This window comes from Erinaceus europaeus, chromosome 11 (genome assembly GCF_950295315.1).
Source record: "Erinaceus europaeus chromosome 11, mEriEur2.1, whole genome shotgun sequence".
Lineage (NCBI taxonomy): Eukaryota > Metazoa > Chordata > Mammalia > Eulipotyphla > Erinaceidae > Erinaceus > Erinaceus europaeus.
Genome location: NC_080172.1, coordinates 19,620,927 through 19,640,360, shown reverse-complemented (window position 1 = coordinate 19,640,360; position 19,434 = coordinate 19,620,927). Strand labels below are relative to the sequence as shown.

The 19,434-nt window shown below is 38.9% G+C and overlaps 1 protein-coding gene and 1 long non-coding RNA gene across 4 annotated transcripts in view; one reads left to right on the top strand and one right to left on the bottom strand.

Moving 5' to 3' along the window:
* Positions 1 to 19,434, top strand: part of LOC132541311 (uncharacterized) — a 205,681-nt gene that overhangs the window by 156,820 nt on the left and 29,427 nt on the right. The gene's annotated exons all lie outside the window — the stretch shown is intronic.
* FAM81B (family with sequence similarity 81 member B) overlaps positions 1 to 19,434 on the bottom strand; it is a 51,089-nt gene that overhangs the window by 9,813 nt on the left and 21,842 nt on the right. For all 3 annotated transcript variants that reach the window (XM_060201185.1, XM_060201184.1, XM_007531423.2), the window contains exons 4-7: positions 15,212 to 15,455; positions 12,458 to 12,576; positions 11,280 to 11,409; positions 5,120 to 5,226 (exon numbers count right to left, since the gene is read on the bottom strand). In XM_060201185.1, the coding sequence (XP_060057168.1) occupies positions 5,120 to 5,226; positions 11,280 to 11,409; positions 12,458 to 12,576; positions 15,212 to 15,455 (600 nt within the window). The remainder of the gene's footprint in view (positions 1 to 5,119; positions 5,227 to 11,279; positions 11,410 to 12,457; positions 12,577 to 15,211; positions 15,456 to 19,434) is intronic.

The window sequence follows — 19,434 nt, the reverse complement described above, 5'->3', positions numbered from 1 at the left end:
TAGCCATCAGTCATTGCTAGGGCTCAGTGCCTGCATGAAACCAGATTTTTCCTTTCTCCCTTTTTGTTTTAATTTTTTTTCTTATCTTTATTTATTTATTGGATATAGACAGCCAGAAATTGAGAGAAGGAGGGGACATAGAGAGGGGAGAGACAGAGAGACGCCTACAAAGCTGCTTCACCACTCACAAAGCTTTCCCTCTGCAGGCGGGGACCTGGGGGATGGAATCCTGGTCCTTGTGTGTTGTATCTGCGCTCAACCAGGTGTTCCACCATCCAGCCCCTGCCTTCCCCTTTTTCTTTTTTTGATACAGACAGAGAGAACTTGAAAGTGAAGGGGGCGGGGACAGGGTCCACAGAGACCATTTCAGCATTGCTCTACTGCTTGTGAAGCTTTCCCCTACAATTGAAGAGTGAGGGCTTGCACCCTGGTTCTTGCACAGGCTAAGTACAACCAGTTGTTGTCCAACCAGGTGCATCACCACCTGACCCTACCTACATGCCTTACATGAGTATCTTAATGTTCTGTGATGTCTATTTAGTGATAGTAGTTAAGAGAAATTCCAAGGGAGGAAGGCGGTAGTGCAGCGGGTTAAGCGCACGTGGCGCGAAGCACAAGGATCCCACAAGGGATCCCGGCTCCCCACCTACAGGGGGGTCAGTTCACAAGCGGTGAAACAGGCATGCAGGTGTCTTTCTCTCCCCCTATCTTCCTCTCCTCTCTCCATTTCTCTCTGTCCTATCCAACAATAATGACAGCAATAACAACAATAATAATAACAACAATGATAACAAGGGCAACAAAAGGGAAAAATGGCCTCCAGGAGCAGTGGATTTGTTCATAGTGCAGGCACCGAGTCCCAGCAATAACCCTGGAGGCAATAAAATAAAATAAAATAAAATAAAATAAAATAAAATAAAATAAAATAAAATAGAAATTCCAATTCTACTCTGGTAGGAGACCTTACTTGACATTTAGTTTTAAAACTTTTTGATCCTTGCCCCACTAGGGAAAAAGAGAGACAGGCTGGGAGTATGGATTGACCTGCCAGCGCCCATGTTCAGTGGGGAAGCAATTACAGAAGCCAGACCTTCTACCTTCTGCATCCCACAATGGTTCTGGGTCCATATTCCCAGAGGGATAAAGAATAGAAAAGCTTTCAAGGGAGGAGATTGGGAAGGGAGCTCTGGGGGGTGACCACATGTAGAAATGTACCCCTCTTATCCTATAGACTTGTCAATATTTTCATTTTATAAATAAAAAAAAGAAGAAAAACTTTTTGTTTACTTATGTTATGAGAGAGCAAGAAATTAAATCAGAGCACCACCACGCTGTTATATTTGCTGCCTAGGACTGGACTCAGAACCTCACATATATAAGTCATGTGCTCTACCAGTGGAGTAACTTTGCTCAACTTCAACTTCTCCATGATTTTTGTTTTTGTTTTGGTCATTCCTAAGTTTACCTGAATTTAAATTCAATTATATAACCTAGCAAATAGATGCCAACTTGCCCTTGAAACTTTGGTAACATCTCTAATTTACTAATATATAAAACTGTGAGATGGAGGCATCAGAGACTGATAAAAATAACCTGTCACATACTTTTTTTCAAGATGTTTAAGACAATGAGTTAAGGGGCCAGGTGGTGGAACACCAGGTTGAGTGCACACATTATAGTGTACAAGGACCCAGGTTTGAGCCCTTGGTCCCCACCTGTAGGGGGAAAGCCTCACAGGTGGTGAGGCAGTGCTGCAGGTGTCTCTCTGTCTCTCTTTCTCTCTATCTCACCCTTCCCTCTCGATTTCTGGCTGTCTGTATTCAATAAACAAATAAAGACAATTAAAAAAAGAAAATTAGTTACTATCCATGATTATAAATTTTCTTATATTTAAAATGGGTGTAAGACCTCACAGATCTGGATATACTTGTACACTGTAAGCATTTTGTGGTTGGTAGACATAACTAAAAGTTATTTCCGTCTGTTGGTCTTTTAAAAAATGTTTGCTTTATTATATTTAATTTTGTTATTTTTATTATGATAGGACAGAGAAATTGAGAAGGAGAAAGGGAGATAAAAAGGGAAACATCTGCAGCTTTGCTTCACCCCTATTGAAACTTCCCTCCTGCAGGAAAGGGGGACCAAGAGGGCCTGAACCAAGGTCCTTGTGCATAGTAACTCATGAGCTCTACCAAGGTGCCCTCCTATTGATCTCAGTTAGCAATATCAGGACTTTTAGTTTACTGGTGTTTAACTTTTTATTTATGGGTTTTCTCCCTATTGAATATGGCCATGATTCTATTTATTTATTTATTTATTTTATTTGCTAGAACAAAGAGAAATTGAGAAGGGAGAAGGAGATTGACAGGGAGCAAGGAAGAAAGACACTGACAGCACTGCCAGTGGGGATGAGGCTTGATCCTAGCACATGATAATGTATTTGCTCGACCACTCATACCACCATGCATACCCCACCCCAACCTGGGTATTTTAAAAACACAATTTACAAGCCACAGCTGCTCAAGAATTGTTCTTTTCTTAGTTTCTCTTGATGTCTGAGTGTACAGGGTAGGGGTGATGAGGATATAAAAATGAATGAGATAAATAATTACCTTGAATAAGTTTGTAGCATTCTACAAAGTTGTGTCATAAGATTTGCTTTTGGGAGTAGGGTGTAGCACAGCAGGTTAAGCACACGTGACATGAAACGCAAGGACCAGCATAAGAATCCTAGAGCCCCTGGCTCCCCACGTGCAGGGGAGTCGCTTTACAGGCAATGAAGGAGGTTTGCTGGTGTCTTTCTCTCCCCCTGTCTTCCCCTCCTCTCTCCATTTCTCTCTGTCCTATCCAGTAACGACATCAACAACAACAACAATAATAACTACAACAATAAAAAACAACAAGGGCAACAAAAGGGAAAATAAATAAATATAAAAAAATTTTAAAAAGATTTGCTTTTAACCTCATTGACCAGATATTTTCCCCTTATGTATAAACCACGTTCCATTGAACAGTGTCGACATCAAGAGTTTTTTTTCTCCCTTTTTTTTTATTTCTTTATTGGGGAATTAATGTTTTACATTTGACAGTAAATACAATAGTGTGTACATGTATAACATTTCCCAGTTTTCCATATAACAATACAACCCCTACTAGGTCCTCTGTCATCCTTTTTGGACCTGTATTCTCCCCCCCCCCCCCCACCTGTCTACCCCAGAGTCTTTCACTTTGGTACAACACGCCAATTCCAGTTCAGGTTCTTCTTATGTTTTCTTTCATCATCTTGTTTTTCAACTTCTGCCTGAGAGTGAGATCACCCCATATTCATCCTTCTGTTTCTGACTTATTTCACTTAACATTAATTTTTCAAGCTCTATTCAAGATCGGCAGAAAATGGTGAAGTTACCACTTTTTTATAGCTGAGTAGTATTCCATTGTGTATATAGACCACAACTTGCTCAGCCACTCATCTGTTGTTGGACACCTGAGTTGCTTTCAGGTTTTGGCTATTACAAATTGTGCTGCTAAGAACATATGTGTACACAGATCTTTTTGGATGGGTATGTTGGATTCCTTAGACTATATCCCCCAAGAGGAACTGCAGGATCATAGAGTAGGTTAATTTCTAGCCTTCTGAGAGTTCTCCAGACTGTTCTCCACAGAGGTTGGACCAGTTTACATTCCCACCAGCAGTGCAGGAGGGTTCCTTTGACCCCACACCCTTTCCAGCATTTGCTGCTGTTACCTTTTCTGATGGATGACATTCTCACAGGAGTGAAGTGATATCTCATTGTTGTCTTTATTTGCATTTCTCTGACAATCAGAGACTTGGAGCATTTTTTCACGTGTTTCTCAGCCTTTTGGATCTCTTCTGTGGTTAATATTCTGTTCATGTCCTCTCCCCATTTTTGGATGGGGTCATTTGTTTTCTTGTTGTTGAGTTTGACAAGCTCTTCATATATTTTAGTTATTATCCTCTTGTCTGATGTATGGCATGTATGTAAAGATCTCCCATTCTGTGAGAGGTCTCTTGGTTTGGGTAGTGGTTTATTTTGCTGTGCAGAAGCTTTTTAATTTGATGTAGTCCCATAGGTTTATGCTTGCCTTAGTTTTCTTTGTAATTGGATTTGTTTCATTGAAGATGTCTTTAAAATGTATGTGGAAAAGAGTTCTGCCAATATTTTCCTCTAAGTATCTGATAGTTTCTGGTCTAACATCAAGTCCTTGACAACAAAAGTTTTTATAGAGAATATCTAGTAGGTATTACCTCTGCCAAGCCCTTGCTAAAAGACAACTCTCATGATAGACAACACTCTTGCTTTGTCAGCACTAACTTATTTTCCAAGGACATTACTTAGCTGAAAATTTGGCTAAGACCCTACTGAAAAGAAAAAGCTCCATTCCAGGGTTCATTCAGATGAGCACTCTTGTATGTTTGTTAGGTTAAGACACTGTTGTGAATTTTAAGTTCAACACAAAATACTTTTAGTTGACCAATAAACTAGAATTTCTTAAAGTTGCTAAATAGGAAAACTACTCAAACTTACTCATTAGTATAAATATTTCTTTGTTTAGGGACATTTGTTCAAAAAAAAAGGAAAGGAAGAAAAACAAAGTTTTGGCTCTATCCACTTTGATTTGAGAAAGGCTAATTATAACAAAACAAAACAAAACAAAAGACAAAAAGCTCTACTTGTTTTACTTTCTCTTTGAGAAAGATATACTCTTTGACCTAGGAATTATTTTCTGTAGAAATAAAAACACCTATATCTAAGATGGTCTATATTTATTAATCTGGAGAGATAGCCAAGATGCATTAGAAAAAGTAGATTATTAAATAATGTATATAGGATTTATTGTAAAACTCTGTCCTTGCTTTGCCAATATAATGAATGACATATGCCTCCTTTTTCTATTAGCAAGTCTTGGCATCAGTTACATTAGGAAGCTGAGGTGTCCTATACATTACTTTAATGTAGAATTCATTGTATCAGTTTGTTGCTTAATTTTTTGGCAAAGTTCAAATTCTTGGAATAGGTTTTTATTTAATGTCAATGATGTCACCAGGCAAAACCCCTCCATAATGTAGTTAGCAGAATTCAAATCTTCCATTACTTACTTGAATTCCAAAAGGTTCATTTCATGGTGATAATCCCCCTGGACCATCTTTAAATTTGAGACTTGCTCAGAATTGGAAGCTTCTATCTTTCCTAAGAGCTGCATTACCTAATGAAAGTGCAAAACAGCTTTTATGGGTGCATGAACAAAACCAGTAGCACTTAATTACCCTTAATTCCTGCAGAAATAGACTTGAGTCTAAAGCACGTTTCATTTGAAAAGACCCTTTTCAAAGAAAGACAGAATTAAATAGTTATAGAACTGTATCTTCAGGGAAAGAGTAATAGGAGAACATCCCATCCTGCTATCTAAACTATTCTTTTTGATAATGGGCTACCTAATGATATAAGAAAACATACTATTGAAATTGATTTTTAAATAAATTTGTTAATTTCATCATTCACCTTTTGCTTTCCGAGTTATGATGCAAGTCATTATATCCACCAGTGCCATTAATCCTCACTGCACAATAGGAGACCAGTGGTAAAAGTTTACCAAAAACTTATTAAATCTGTCTTTAAATGGACAATTATGGGTTGGAGAGAAAACTCAGTGGTAGAACACATATCTTGCAAATGAAAATCCCCTGTACTCTAAACTAAACAAGTGCATAGTTAACTCCTGAGGAAAACACACATGGGTTACTTCACAGGAGTCTCCAGGAATTTTCAGATAGAATTCTGGTGTGAACAAAAGTGAATACCATGTCAAACAAATTAGGGAACAGAAAGAAGGGAAGTGAAGAATAAAGAGTTTTGAAACTTGATTTCCTTTATAGATCTAACATATTAGCTGTAGAATTATAAGGATTAAATTAATAAAGATATATTTTAATGTTTTGGGTCCTAAATTTTAAGTTCTGTATTTCCCTTAAATTTAAGGTTTTAATGTGACTTTAATTTTCTCTTGATTCTTTGCTGAGCAGATAAGTAGAATATAAACAAGGAGGCTATAGGCATACTCTTTCCCAGCACCCACCAAGCCTTTGAAACAAACACAGACATAGCTGTAAAGAAAATTTCAAATTATCACCAAACCAGAAAAAGCATAGGCCACAAATCTAGCCACAGTGCATTAAAACTAAAAATTATTTAAAAAAAAAAAGTATAATGAGGGCAGGTGAGATGTTCAGAGAGAGAGAGCAGAGCCAACATGTATGAGGCCCCATTTGTTCCCATGGCTCTGCTTTCTCTTTTTTTCTAAGTCACTCCTACACCCATTACTACTTCCAAAGGTCCCTCTCCTTTTTCCCCTCTTCTCTCTCTGAGGCCCTGATGAAGTTGGAGTTCAGAGCCCTCTGGTTATCTTCCCCTATCATTTCTCCCCATTGCAAGTATGGACCAAAATTCTTTTGGGGGTTCAGAAGGTGGGAATTCTGGCTTCTGTAACTGTTTCTCTACTGGAAATGGATGTTGGCAGGTTGATCCATACCCCTAACCTGTTCCTATATTTCCCTAGTAGAGCAGGGCTCTGGAGAGGTGGGGTTCTGGGATACATTGGTGAGGTCCTTTGCCCAAAGAAGTCAGGATGGAATCATGCAACTTGATAGCTGAAAGGTGCTAAGATATAAAGCAAATGATTAGTGAGTAGGAACCAAAAAGTAGGAGTAGGGCAGATGATAATAGGGATCTTAGGGTGGAAAGAAGCAAGGAAGTCTATTTTAGGTATGACTTTTGTAGTTTTTTTTTTTTTTTAAGTTTGATAGCTGATATAGAGGTAGACAAAAAATATTGTCTGGGATGATGTGTCAGAGTTGAAAATAGGGCTAGAAATTTGGATTGGGGCAGACGGTAGCTCCCAAAGTCTATGAATAAAATTAACTGTTTACCCCATCAACCTGACCCAGGGCATATATATATATATATATATATATATATATATATATATATATATATATATATATTCAAATTAACAGTCTTCCTCTAGTTTTTAAAAAATATTTTAATTATTTATTTTGGATAGAGACAGAGAAATTGAGAGGGAAGGGGGAGATTGGGATAGAGAATCTGCAACATTGCATCCTCACTTGTGAAGCTCCCCCCCATCCACCATAGATGGAGACCAGGGGCTTGAACCAGGTGCACCACCACCCAGACCCTATCCTTCTATTTCTTTTCTAGGTGAAAAAAATAGTCTTGGGGCTGTGAAATTCCAGTGAAGAAAAAAAATAATAAAACCACCTGACATAAGTGTCAAAGTATAAACAGATTCTGAAATTAATTAGGGAATGATAGTAAGAAAATCACATATTAAAAGGACATGACCACATCTATAATATTTTTTTTATAAAATGGAAATGTTGACAAGATTATAGGATAAGAGGGGTATATTTCCATACAATGCCCACCCTCAGAGTTCCACATCCAATCCCCTCCCTTGATAGCTTCCTATTCTTTATCCCTCTGGGAGTATGGACCCAGGATCTATACCTATAATCTATATCTACACCTATATTCTTAAGTAAGCTTTGTGGCACTGAGTATTTCCATGGTTACACTAGTCAGAGTCTAACTATTTATTTCACCAAGTTAAAAAGAAAATGACCTTAACCACAGGAAGGCAGCATGAAGAAAATGGCAAATTACTACAGACAGATGGCTCCACAAAGATATTCATGACCCCATCCCTACTAGAGCCTGATTATGTAATGTGGTCAAAGGGATTTGCCATTGTAATTAAGGTTAATGACACCCGAGTAGGGAGATTAGAGTCTCATCTGAGTGAGTTCAGTCTGATCCTATGAGAATCTAAAAGCGGAGAACTTTCTCCACCTAGAGTCAGAAAGATGCAGCGGCAGACTCAAAACTTGAGGTGGATGGACTCCACCTGCTTTTGCTGCAGAGACTGCACCAAGAGTGAGAAAGAAGGCATGATGTTGGGAGAAGACTGGTGACACCTTGCAAGAACTTTAGTCCTAAAATCACATGTTGAATTTGACCTAAAACTTAAATGAGGCTGGAGGAGAATTCATTCCTAAAGAAATGCAGTTTGGTTGACATGATCTCTGTCTCTGAGATTCTATGTAAGAGATTCCATACATCCTACCTAGATTCTTAACCTAAGAAAATATTAGATAGCTTATCTGTGTTACGATAAAACACCAAATATGGGCACACCCGGTAGAGGACACATGTAACCGTGTGCAAGGACCAATGTTCAAGCCCCTGGTCCCCACCTGCAGGGGAGGAAGTTTCAAGAACAGTGGAGCAGTGCTACAGGTCTTCCTCTCTCTCTCTCTCTCATCTCTCTTCTTTCTGTGTGTGTTTCTCTCTCCCCTCTATCAAATAAAAAAAAGGAGGGAGCTGCTGGGAGGGATGGAGTTATTGTGCAGGTACCAAGTCCCAGCAACAACCGTAATGATAAACTATAAACGAAATCCACCAAATACACGGGTATTTATTATGCCACCAATAGAAATCTAATATGTGAACATTTAAGATACTAATGAATAAGAAACTGGAAAATTGGTTGAATACACATGCTGAAATGCACAAGGACCCAGGTTCAAGCCCCTATCCCTCACCTGCAGGGGAGAAAGCTTCATGAGTGGTGAGTGGTGAAGAAGGGCTACAATTATCTCTCTGTCTCTCTTTCACTGTCTCCCCACTCCCCTATTGATTTCTCTCTGTCTCTATCCAATGATAAATAAATAAATATATTTAAAAAGAAACAGAAAAATTACAGGATTGATATGTAAATCCAAAGGTTGTTTCTCTTATAGAAAATTTGCCCTGCTCTAGATGTAAGGAGGAGAGAGAAAAATATTTTAGGAGTAAAAGGAACATTTTCTCTGAATCTTCTTTGAGTCAAATAGCAGAACATTCACAAAGCTGAAATTAGTAAAAATGAAAGACACAGCATTATATTAGATTTTATCTTTCCCAGTGCAATGCAGAAATAGAATAAAAGTAAAAGGTAGGGGTTGGCTTTTGGCATACTGGACTGAAGGCAGGTGTTAACAACGTGTGAAGATCTAGGTTCAAGCCCCTGTTTCCCATCGGCAGGAGAAGCTTCATGAATAATGAAGCAGGTCTGAAGGTGTCTCTATCTGTCTCTCTGTCTCTACTTTCCCTTTCTATTTCTCTCTGTCTCTATCCAATAAGTAATAGAATTTTAAAAAGTAAATAAAATATGTTAAAAATAAAACAATATTTTAAGAAGTAGAAAAAAGATGGCTACAGAAGAATAAACAACAGCCTATTACTATAGGTATGGACTGAATTTTGTTACCCTAAAAATATAGTATATACACGCTCTTAGAACATGCACACATTTTTTTTTTTTGCTTTTCACTCACCAAAACAACCACAAGCAAACAAACTAGCCTTAATGTATTCCCATAACAAAACTGGAATATACCCCCAAATTTAATTACAATAAGAGAAAATCAAATATGACACAGTCAAACAAAAATTTCTTGTTGAAGGTGAAAAAAATCAGCAATAGCTCTTTCCCTCACTATTCAGTCAAAAGAAGGAAATAGTATGCAAATGTAGAACTTCTAAAAAACAACCATGATAAAACCCTAGACATATCAGCAAAAAAAGCACAAATGCATATGGTTCAAGCATTGAGAAAATTAGCACCAAGTAAACTGAAGGCAATGAAAAAAGACAAAAAAAATTAATTTGGTGAACTGGAAAACAGCATGAAAACAAATGATTTTTTCCTCCCCAATCATCAGCTCAGATGAGTTCAGTCAAAGGTACCACAGCCTTAAAAAAAAAAAAAAAGCAGATAATTATAGCATTATATAAACTGATTCAGAGCACAGAAACAAGCAACTCCAAATTATTTTTGTATAATACCAGAGTAATAATTAATAAAACTGAAATAAATTGAGCCTGTGAACCTTTTCTCTCATTTAACTGGCTCTTCTAAAATTCCCTTTCCCCAAAGCCCCAAAGAATTTCTATTTTTGTTTTGCCAAATACACTTAGAGGAGATGTACTTATTTCACATAAAGTATGTGACTAAGTCGGCCACAGGAAAATTTGCAATTCTCCTTGCATTGAACCATTGATAAAGACAATGAGAAAGGGGAGAGACCATAGAGGCAGGAAGAGGCACAGACAAGATGGAGTAACTTGCAGTGCATAGGGGCCTACCTGCAGGTGGTTTTGTATCAATAGTTAGAAACAATGAAACAGGAAGAGCAGGAGGTAAGCTGAAAAGAGATAGGCAGGAGCCAGTGTGGAGACGCCCAGGCTAATAGGTTTACTTTGTATGAGACCTAACCATTGCAGGGATATGACAGTGGGCATGCATGTTGGATATTCAATACCAGCTTCCATAGAAAACCACCTTGTTTATGAAGCTCTGGTTCTACAATGGTTTATTGTTAATTTTTAAAAAGTGATTATTTACTTATCATTTTACTTAACAGGACTGAGAGACATCGAGAGGGGCAGGAGAGTAAGAGAGGGAGAAAGAAACACCTGCAGCATTGCTGCATCACTTGTGAAGCTTCCCCTCCTGTAGGTGGAGATTAGGAGTTTGAACTCAGGTCCTTGCACCTGGTAATGTGTGTGTTCTGTCAGATGCATCACCTCACAGCCTCTTTTTATCACTAACTTTTTTTTATGTAGCAGTGGGGAAATGCACTCAGGAAGGGTCTCAGGTATTTCTGATAGCATAACAACATTGTTCAGTGTCCTGTCTGGCCAGATTTTTTCTATTTTCTGTATTTTTTTCCCCCCTTGCTACCTTTCCTTTTAATTTTGAAGAAAAGGAGACATATAGAGAGGAAGTATAATACTGCTTGACCTTCTATTGCGTTCTCTTGGTGTTATGTACAGTGCCTACTTGCAGTGGCATTTCTCAAACCCAGTCAGGTCCTCATGTTTATATAACAAGGTATGTGCTCTAATAGTCCTGGTTCTACAATCTTGGAGGGAAAGCCAGAGAGTAAGTCTATAGTGACAATGATGGCATCAAGTAGCATACACTTTCAATAAGTGATTGTGTTAGTACATTTATTAGATATTTGCTGATTGAACTGAACAGACCATCCTCATGAGGTATATGCATGAGTTGCACTTAAACCCTTTGGAAGAAAAGAATACTTCTGTATAGTATCTTTTTACTGGACATTTTAATAAGCTATCATGATTTTGTATCTGGCAGTAACACATATATATCTTCCTACTATTTCCAGTTACCTTTATATCCAAATTTTTAGAAACAGTTTCTACAGAAGATAAGAGGTCCTGAATCATTTTTTCAACTTGTCGATGTTCATGCCTGATGAAATGAATGTCTCCAGAAAGCTTCATAATGCTGGAGTCACATCTATGCCAAGACAGGAATTGGGAAGGTCAGTGTATAATGTTTTTAATACTGTCACAGTGTCCATGCATGGATATGGTGGTGGAAGTTCTTCAGCAATTATTGGTCGATGGAGGGACATATACAGGAATCTTTTTTTAGTTTTTTTATTCTGCTCCTGATGGGAGCAAAATCATACATTGTTTTAAATCAAAATACTGAATTGGAGTGGTTTAGATAAAAACATTGAGTTAAACTGAGGGGAAATGTAAATGTTTCGGCCTGATGCATTAACTCAATTATACAAGTACTGATAAATTTAAATGGCTCGCGAAGACTCTTTGCTACCTATGATAAGGTACAAAAAAATTCTCCTCTATCACATTATGAATCCACATTCCACTTTTTAAATATGGAAATTACTTTATTGTTATTCTCTTTTGTTGCCCTTGTTTTTTAATCATTGTTGTTGTTGCTGTTGTTGTTGGATAGAACAGAGATCAATCGAGAGAGGAGGGGAAGACAGAGGGGGAGAGAAAGATAGACCTGCAGACCTGCTTCACCGCTTGTGAAGCGACTCCCCTGTAGGTGGGGAGCCTGTGCTCGACTGAGATCCTTATGCTGGGTCCTTGCACTTTGTGCCACGTGCGCTTAACCCACTGCGCTACAGCCTGACTCCCTACATTTAATCTTTCTATTTTAATTTTATTTTTGAGGAATTCTAGTTTTCCTATTTCCTTTTGCTACCCACTATTCTCTCAGGAAAAAAAAATTTCATTTTGATCTAAATAAAACATACATGTAGGGTGTACCTTTGTACAGATGTTTGTATTTACAGTTGAGTGTTATAAGGACATGACTTGTCATGTGTGGATATTTTGCACTAGAGAACTTTAGAGAAACATTGAGTCTCACAGGTAACAAGAGTTTTTCAAATTCTAGGGTGTACTTCATCTCATCAGTTTAATGGAAAAGTTGTGTCTAGTTTTCTACCATGGGAGACTTATGTAGGAATGAGCTTTCAGTGGCCAAGAACTGACTGCTTTCTGTTAGTAAATAGGATTTTTCTCACCTGGCTACTCGTCCTCGAAGATCTCCAACTCCTTGACAGTGTTTGTTGTTTAGCTCCTGCACTGCATGATTAGTTCCTGTGGCCACCTGATCACGAACTCTTATTTGGTCTTCTAAAATCTGAAATTTTGAGGTGAAATCCCCATGTTTCACCATGCTATTAAAAAAACATCACTTAGAGCAGAGATACTATTGAATTCATTTTAGTAGACCTATATGTAGCTGAGTGGGAGAGTCCTGTGTCAAAGGAAAGCAAACCCAATTTTTATTTTTATTTTTAAAAAGATTTTATTTATTTATTCATGAGAAATGATAGGAGAGAGAGAAAGAACTAGACATCATTCTGGTGCATGTGCTGCCGGGGATTGAACTCAGGACCTCATGTTTGAGAGTCCAATGCCTTATCTACTCCACCACCTCCCAGACAACATAAACTCAATTGTATCTCGGGGAGGCAGTGGTGGTCAGCATTCAGCTGACTGTAGCCCAGTGATAACTGTGGCACCCAGCATTTCAATAGATACCAGGAATTCAGACTTTGCATTAGATGTCTCATTTAAAAATACTGGCATCCTTCACAAGTGGTGAAGCAGGTCTGCAGGTATCTTTCTCTCCCCCCCCCTCTGTCTTCCCCTCCTCTCTCCATTCCTCTGTCCTATCCAACAACGACAACATCAACAATAATAAAAAAAAATACTGGCATCAAATATATACAAATGTAGGCAATAGTTATAGAAATAATAGTCAAACCATCTCTTCAACCTAGGGAGAACTGCTCTAGCTTCCAATGGAGGAAATGGAGACACAGAATTCTGGTGGTGGGAACAGTATGGAATTATACCCCTGTTAGCTTATAATTTTGTAAATCATTAATAAAAATATTTTCACCTTGCTCCAAATATTTGAAATTCAGTCTTTTTCTGGCCAGTGTGCAAAATAAATCAAACTGGTTAATGAGTTTAGATTCTTTTGAAGTACTTGAGTAGCATCTGTTTACCTACAAAGTATATACTCATTCATGATTTTATTTATTCATGGCCAACAGCCTAATAATTTGTTTATAATACTTTAACTACATTATTTGCTTCTTTAATGACAGTTTCTAGTGTAACTTTCTGCCCAGTGAAGGCCTCCTCATTTTCCTATACATGTCAGACTGCTAACAGGATTCCAAATATTTTGAGACCATACAGTTTTTGAAAAATATTTTTTTCAGAGCAAGTGAAATATATTATAGGAAAATGTAGTTATTATTGTTATTGATGTCGTTGTTGTTGGATAGGACAGAGAGAAATGGAGAGAGGAGGGGAAGACAGAGAAAGATAGTCACCTGCAGACCTGCTTGACCGCTTGTGAAGCAACTCCCATGCCGGTGGGGAGCCAGGGGCTCAAACCCGGGTCCTTATGCTGGTCCTTGCACTTCACGCCCGACTCCCGGGAGTAAATTTAATATGTGTTAAAACATATAAATAAGGGGTCAGACATTGCCACACCTGGTTAAGCACTCACGTTACAGTGCATAAGGACCCAGGTTCAAGCCCCTGGTCTCCACCTGCAGGGGGAGAGCTTCATGAGTAGTGAAGCAGGGCTGCACGTGTCTCTCAGTCTCTCTCTTTACCTCCCCCATCTCAATTTCTCTGTCTCTATCCAATACTAAATGAAGTATTTAAAAGGTATATGGAGAGGGCAGGGAGGTAGTGAATTGGGTTCAATGCATGCAGTACAAAGCTCAAGGATGCCTGTTCCAGCCCCTGGCTGGTTCCCCACCTGTAGAGGGGTCACTTCACAAGTGCTGAAGCAGGTCTGTAGGTTTCTATATTTCTCTCCCCCTCTCCTCTCAGTTTATCTCTGTCCTATAAAAATATATATATGTATATAAGTAAAAATGTGTGTCTGGATAGATTTTGACACATGGCAAACTAAATGCAGAACAAAATACAAGCAAAATACAGAACATTTTATAAGTTATTTTAATAATTCAGAGGATATCAGAATGAATGACAAGTGCAAAGGCCCTGGTGCTAAAGTGTGCTTGATACATATTCTTAGGAGGAGCCGGCAGGCCAGTCTGACCAGAACAAAAGAGACAGGGGTAGGAGGTCGGGCCAGAGTGAGTATCAGACAGTGTGTACAAGAGTTTCAAACATCTTACGAAAAATGTTTTGTGATGATTCTACTAATAGAATCTTAGAGATTTGGAATAAACGCCTTAACGTAATATTCTGACTAAATTAGACAGTTGCCACCACTGTCACAAAATAGTTATTCAATGAACATTAAAATTTTTTTCCATCTAGTTTAGACATAAACAAGCAGCTGAAAACCAGAACTGTTTCCCTCTGAGGCAACTAAACTGAAATTATCTAAACATAAACATTTTTTTTCCCTTTTGTTGCCCTTGTTGTTTTTCATTGTTGTTGTAGTTATTATTGTTGTTGTTATTGATGTCATTGTTGTTAGAGAGGACAGAGAGAAATGGAGAGAGGAGGGGAAGACAGAGAGGGGGAGAGAAAGACAGACACCTGCAAACCTGCCTTACCGCCTGTGAGCGACTCCCCTGCAGGTGGGGAGCCTGGGGCTCAAACCAGGATCCTTACGCCAGTCCTCGCGCTTTGCGCCACTGGTGCTTAACCTGCTGCGCTACCGCCAACTCCCAACATAAACAATTTTAACTCAATTCTGTACTTAAAACTACACTGGTTGTTTATAATCTCCATCAAGCTATGATGTCAACAGGCAGGAATTAAAGAAGTACCTCAATATTTTGGCTAAGTTTCTTGACAATGGTGGTGATAGTCTGGATATGGTTTTCCAGTAGCTTCCTGGCAAGTGACTCCTCTTTTCGAAAACCTCGGCTTCCCTGAAGACACGCAGAGATGTCTTCCTTGATGCGGAAGGCTTGTTCGAGAAGGAAAGCTATGGTGCGTTCCTGGGTGTTCAGTCTGTCTTCTAGTTGACTTCTCTGAGTATTTGGAATAGCAGGAAGAAAAGATTGATTCCTGGTCAGGAAAATGAAACAGCGCCAGAGCATTACAAGAATGGACTGGAGGATCAAGCACCACAACTTGCAACCTCTGCTTCGAATCCTATATTCTCTCCCAGGAAGAAGTCTGGCCAAACTTTAAGTTCCCAGAATATTGATTTAATTAAGTTTTTTTTATTGAAAAAAAATAAGAACAGGAGAGACAGTATAATGGTTATTCAGGAGTCTTTCATGATTGAAGTTCTGAGGCTCCAAGAGTCTAGGTTCAGTCCCCAGCACCGCCATAAGCCAGAATTGAGCAGTCTTCTAGCTTCTCTCTCTTTCTCATTTAAAATAAATAAATAAATATTAAAAAAAGAATATTGAGACTCACTCTCAGGCAGAAGTTGAAAAACAAGATCAGAAGAGAAAACATAAGTAGAACCTGAACTAGAGTTGGTTTATTACAGCAAAGTAAAAGACTCTGGGGTGGGTGTGAGGGGGAAATACAGGTCCTGGAAAACGATGACAGAGGACCTAGTGGGGGTTGTGTTGTTATCTGGAAAACTGAGAAATGTTATACATGTACAAACTATTATATTTACTGTGGAATGTAAAACATTAATCCCCCAATAATTAAATAAAAAAAAAAAAAGAGGGAGTCGGGCGGTAGTGCAGCGGGTTAAGCGCACATGGCGCAAAGCACAAGGACCGGTGTAAGGATCCCAGTTAGAGTCCCTGGCTCCCCACCTGCCGGGGAGTCGCTTCACAGGCTGTGAAGCAGGTCTGCAGGTACCTATCTTTCTCTCCCCCTCTGTCTTTCCCTCCTCTCTCCATTTCTCTCTGTCCTATCTAATAACGACGACATCAATAATAACAACAATAACTACAACAACAATAAAAAACAAGGTGAAAAAGGGAAAATAAATATAAAATTTAAAAAAAGAATGTCGAGGGGGCTGGGCGGTTGCGCAGTGGGTTAAGCTTACATGGCACCAAGCACAAGGATCGGCATAAGGATCCCAGTTGGAACTCTGGGCTCCCCACCTGCAGGGGAGTCGCTTCACAGGCAGTGAAGCAGGTCTGCAGGTGTCTGTCTTTCTCTCCCCCTCTCTGTCTTCCCGTCCACTCTCCAACAACACTGACAGTGGTAACAACAACAACAATAATAATAACAATAATGAAAAACAACAAGGGCAACAAAAGGGAAAAAATAGTCTCTAGGAGTAGTGAATTTGTAGTGCAGGCACCGAGCCCCAGCAATAACTCTGGAGGCAAAAAAAAAGATGATTGATTAACATCTAAGAATCAGATTTGACTTATACCTTAATGTTTAGTCAGCTATTTTTCATGTTTAAGTAGGTATTGTTCTGTATTTTATCTATTATTCTAGTTAATAAGATAAAATATACTGCCTATATTTGTATATATGTGATGCCAATAATTACAGATGCACATAAATTTAATGCTTGATAATTCTATATTGAGGAGAGGGCTGTCTTCTAATAGCTGAGATAAACTATAGTTTAATGACAAGGCTTTATAAGAAACAGAGATTTAATAAAAAGTAAACAAAATGATAAAAGGAAAAGAACTCCACATACGGAGTCAATTTTCTTTTTTCTTTTTTAAAAAAATATTTATTTATTTATTCCATTTTGTTGACCTTGTTGTTTTATTGTTGTAGTTATTGTACGGAGTCAATTTTCTTTTTTTTTATTTTTTTTATTATTATTTTTTTTATTAAAGAAAGGATTAATTAACAAAACCATAGGGTAGGAGGGGTACAACTCCACACAATTCCCACCGCCCAATCTCCATATCCCACCCCCTCCCCCGATAGCTTTCCCATTCTCTATCCCTCTGGGAGCATGGACCCAGGGTCATTGTGGGTTGCAGAAGGTAGAAGGTCTGGCTTCTGTACTTGCTTCCTCGCTGAACATGGGCGTTGACTGGTCGGTCCATACTCCCAGTCTGCCTCTCTCTTTCCCTAGTAGGATGGGTCTCTGGGGAAGCTGAGCTCCAGGACACATTGGTGGTGTCTTCAATCCAGGGAAGTCTGGCCGGCATCCTGATGACACCTGGAACCTGGTGACTGAAAAGAGAGTTAACATACAAAACCAAACAAATTGTTGAGCAATCATGGACCCAAAGCTTGGAAAAGTGGAGAGGAAGTATTAGGGAGGTACTCACTGCAAACTCTAGTATCCTTCTGCTTTCTTACTTTGGTACCATCGGAGTCAATTTTCTAATGAGAATACTACTTAGCTCTGGCTTATGGTGGTGACGAGAATTGAACCTGGGACCTTAGATCCTGAGGAATAAGAGTCTTTTGCATAGCTACTATACTATCTCTCAGGTTATTATTTGTATATTATGAGGAAAATGAGGGGGGAAAACTATATAAACTTCAGATATACCCAGTGGACTTTAGTATATGCCTTTTTCCCTCTGTTGATAAACTTCTTGAAATACAAGTTCCTTTTTTTAAAAATTTTTTTTCTATTATCTTTATTTATTGGAGACAGCCAGAAATCAAGAGGGAAGGGGTTAATAGAGAGGGAGAGAGACAGAGAGATACCTGCAGTGTTACTTCACCACTTCTAAAGCTTTCCCCCTACAGGTGGGGACCAGGGGCTCAAACCCAGACCCCTGTGCATTGTAATACATGTGCTTAATCAGGTACAACACCCCCCAACCCCCACAAGTTACTTTTGTGCCTGTTTACTTCCTTTGCTTATTTTTATGAAGTCACACACCATCATTTTGCTTTACCTAGTTCTTGAGAAATAAGCCAACAATTTCAGCAAAGACTGAGGGGAGGGGAATTGGATTTTAGTTCTTGACAAGCTGGGGTATCAAAGAATTTGTGGACTAGATACTGGGGTAAGGGCTGGTGTGGGACTGACTCCCTTCTGTGTCCTTCTTTCTTTCTTTCTTTCTTTCTTTCTTTCTTTCTTTCTTTCTTTCTTTCTTTTTAAAGATCTTATTTATTTATTAATGAGAAAGATAGGAGAAGAGAAAGAACCAGACATCACTCTGGTACATGTGTTGCCAGGGATTGAACTCAGGACCTCATGCTTGAGAACCCAGTGCTTTATTTACTGTGCCACCTCCCGGATCACCACACCTTCTGTTTTTTCATACCTTTACTCATGCACAGAAAGAATGATCAAGCATAGGCCTTTCTGGCATATTAAAAGAAAGTTTAAGAACTATGAGCCTTATAGGTGAAACTTAAGAAACAGGGGCAGAGGGAGTTGGGCGGGAGTGCAGCGGGTTAAGCGCAGGTGGCACAGAGTGCAAGGACTGGTATAAGGATGGTGGTTCGAGTCCCCGGCTCCCCACCTGCAGGGGACTCCCTTCACAGGCAGTGAAGCTGGTCTGTAGGTGTCTATCTTTCTCTCCTACTCTCTATCTTTCCCTTCTCTCTCCATTTCTCTCTGTCCTATCCAACAATGATGACATCAATAACAACAATAAAAAACAAGGGCAATAAATAAATAAATAAATAAATAAATAAATAAGAAAGAAACGGGCAGAAAGGGAAAACACACAGTAAAACTTGGACTGGGTATGATGTATTGCACCAAAGCAAAGGGGCCTGGGGATAAAGGGATGAGAGTGGGTGGAGGGGGCGTTGGGGTCCTGGTGCAAGATGGTGGAAAAAGACCTAAGCTGGGAGTGAGAAGGTTATGCAGACACTTATGGGGAGATGAGAAATTGAGCCTATGTGTTAATAGTTTTGCTGTAAACCATGCGCATCCCAATAAAACGCTAAAAAAAAAAAAAGAAGAAGAAACACATGTCTAGCTTACTAAGAAAACAAAGAACTAAAGGTAAACTACTTTGTAGTTTCTAGGCCAGAGACAAGTGCATGGAATTCAAGGGCTTTGGGCTTTTTTTTTTTTTCTCCCCTCCAGGGTTATTGTTTGCACTATAAATCCACTGCTCCTAGAGGCCATTTTTTTCCTTTTTTGTTGCCCTTGTTGTAGTTGTTATAGTTGTTGTTGTTG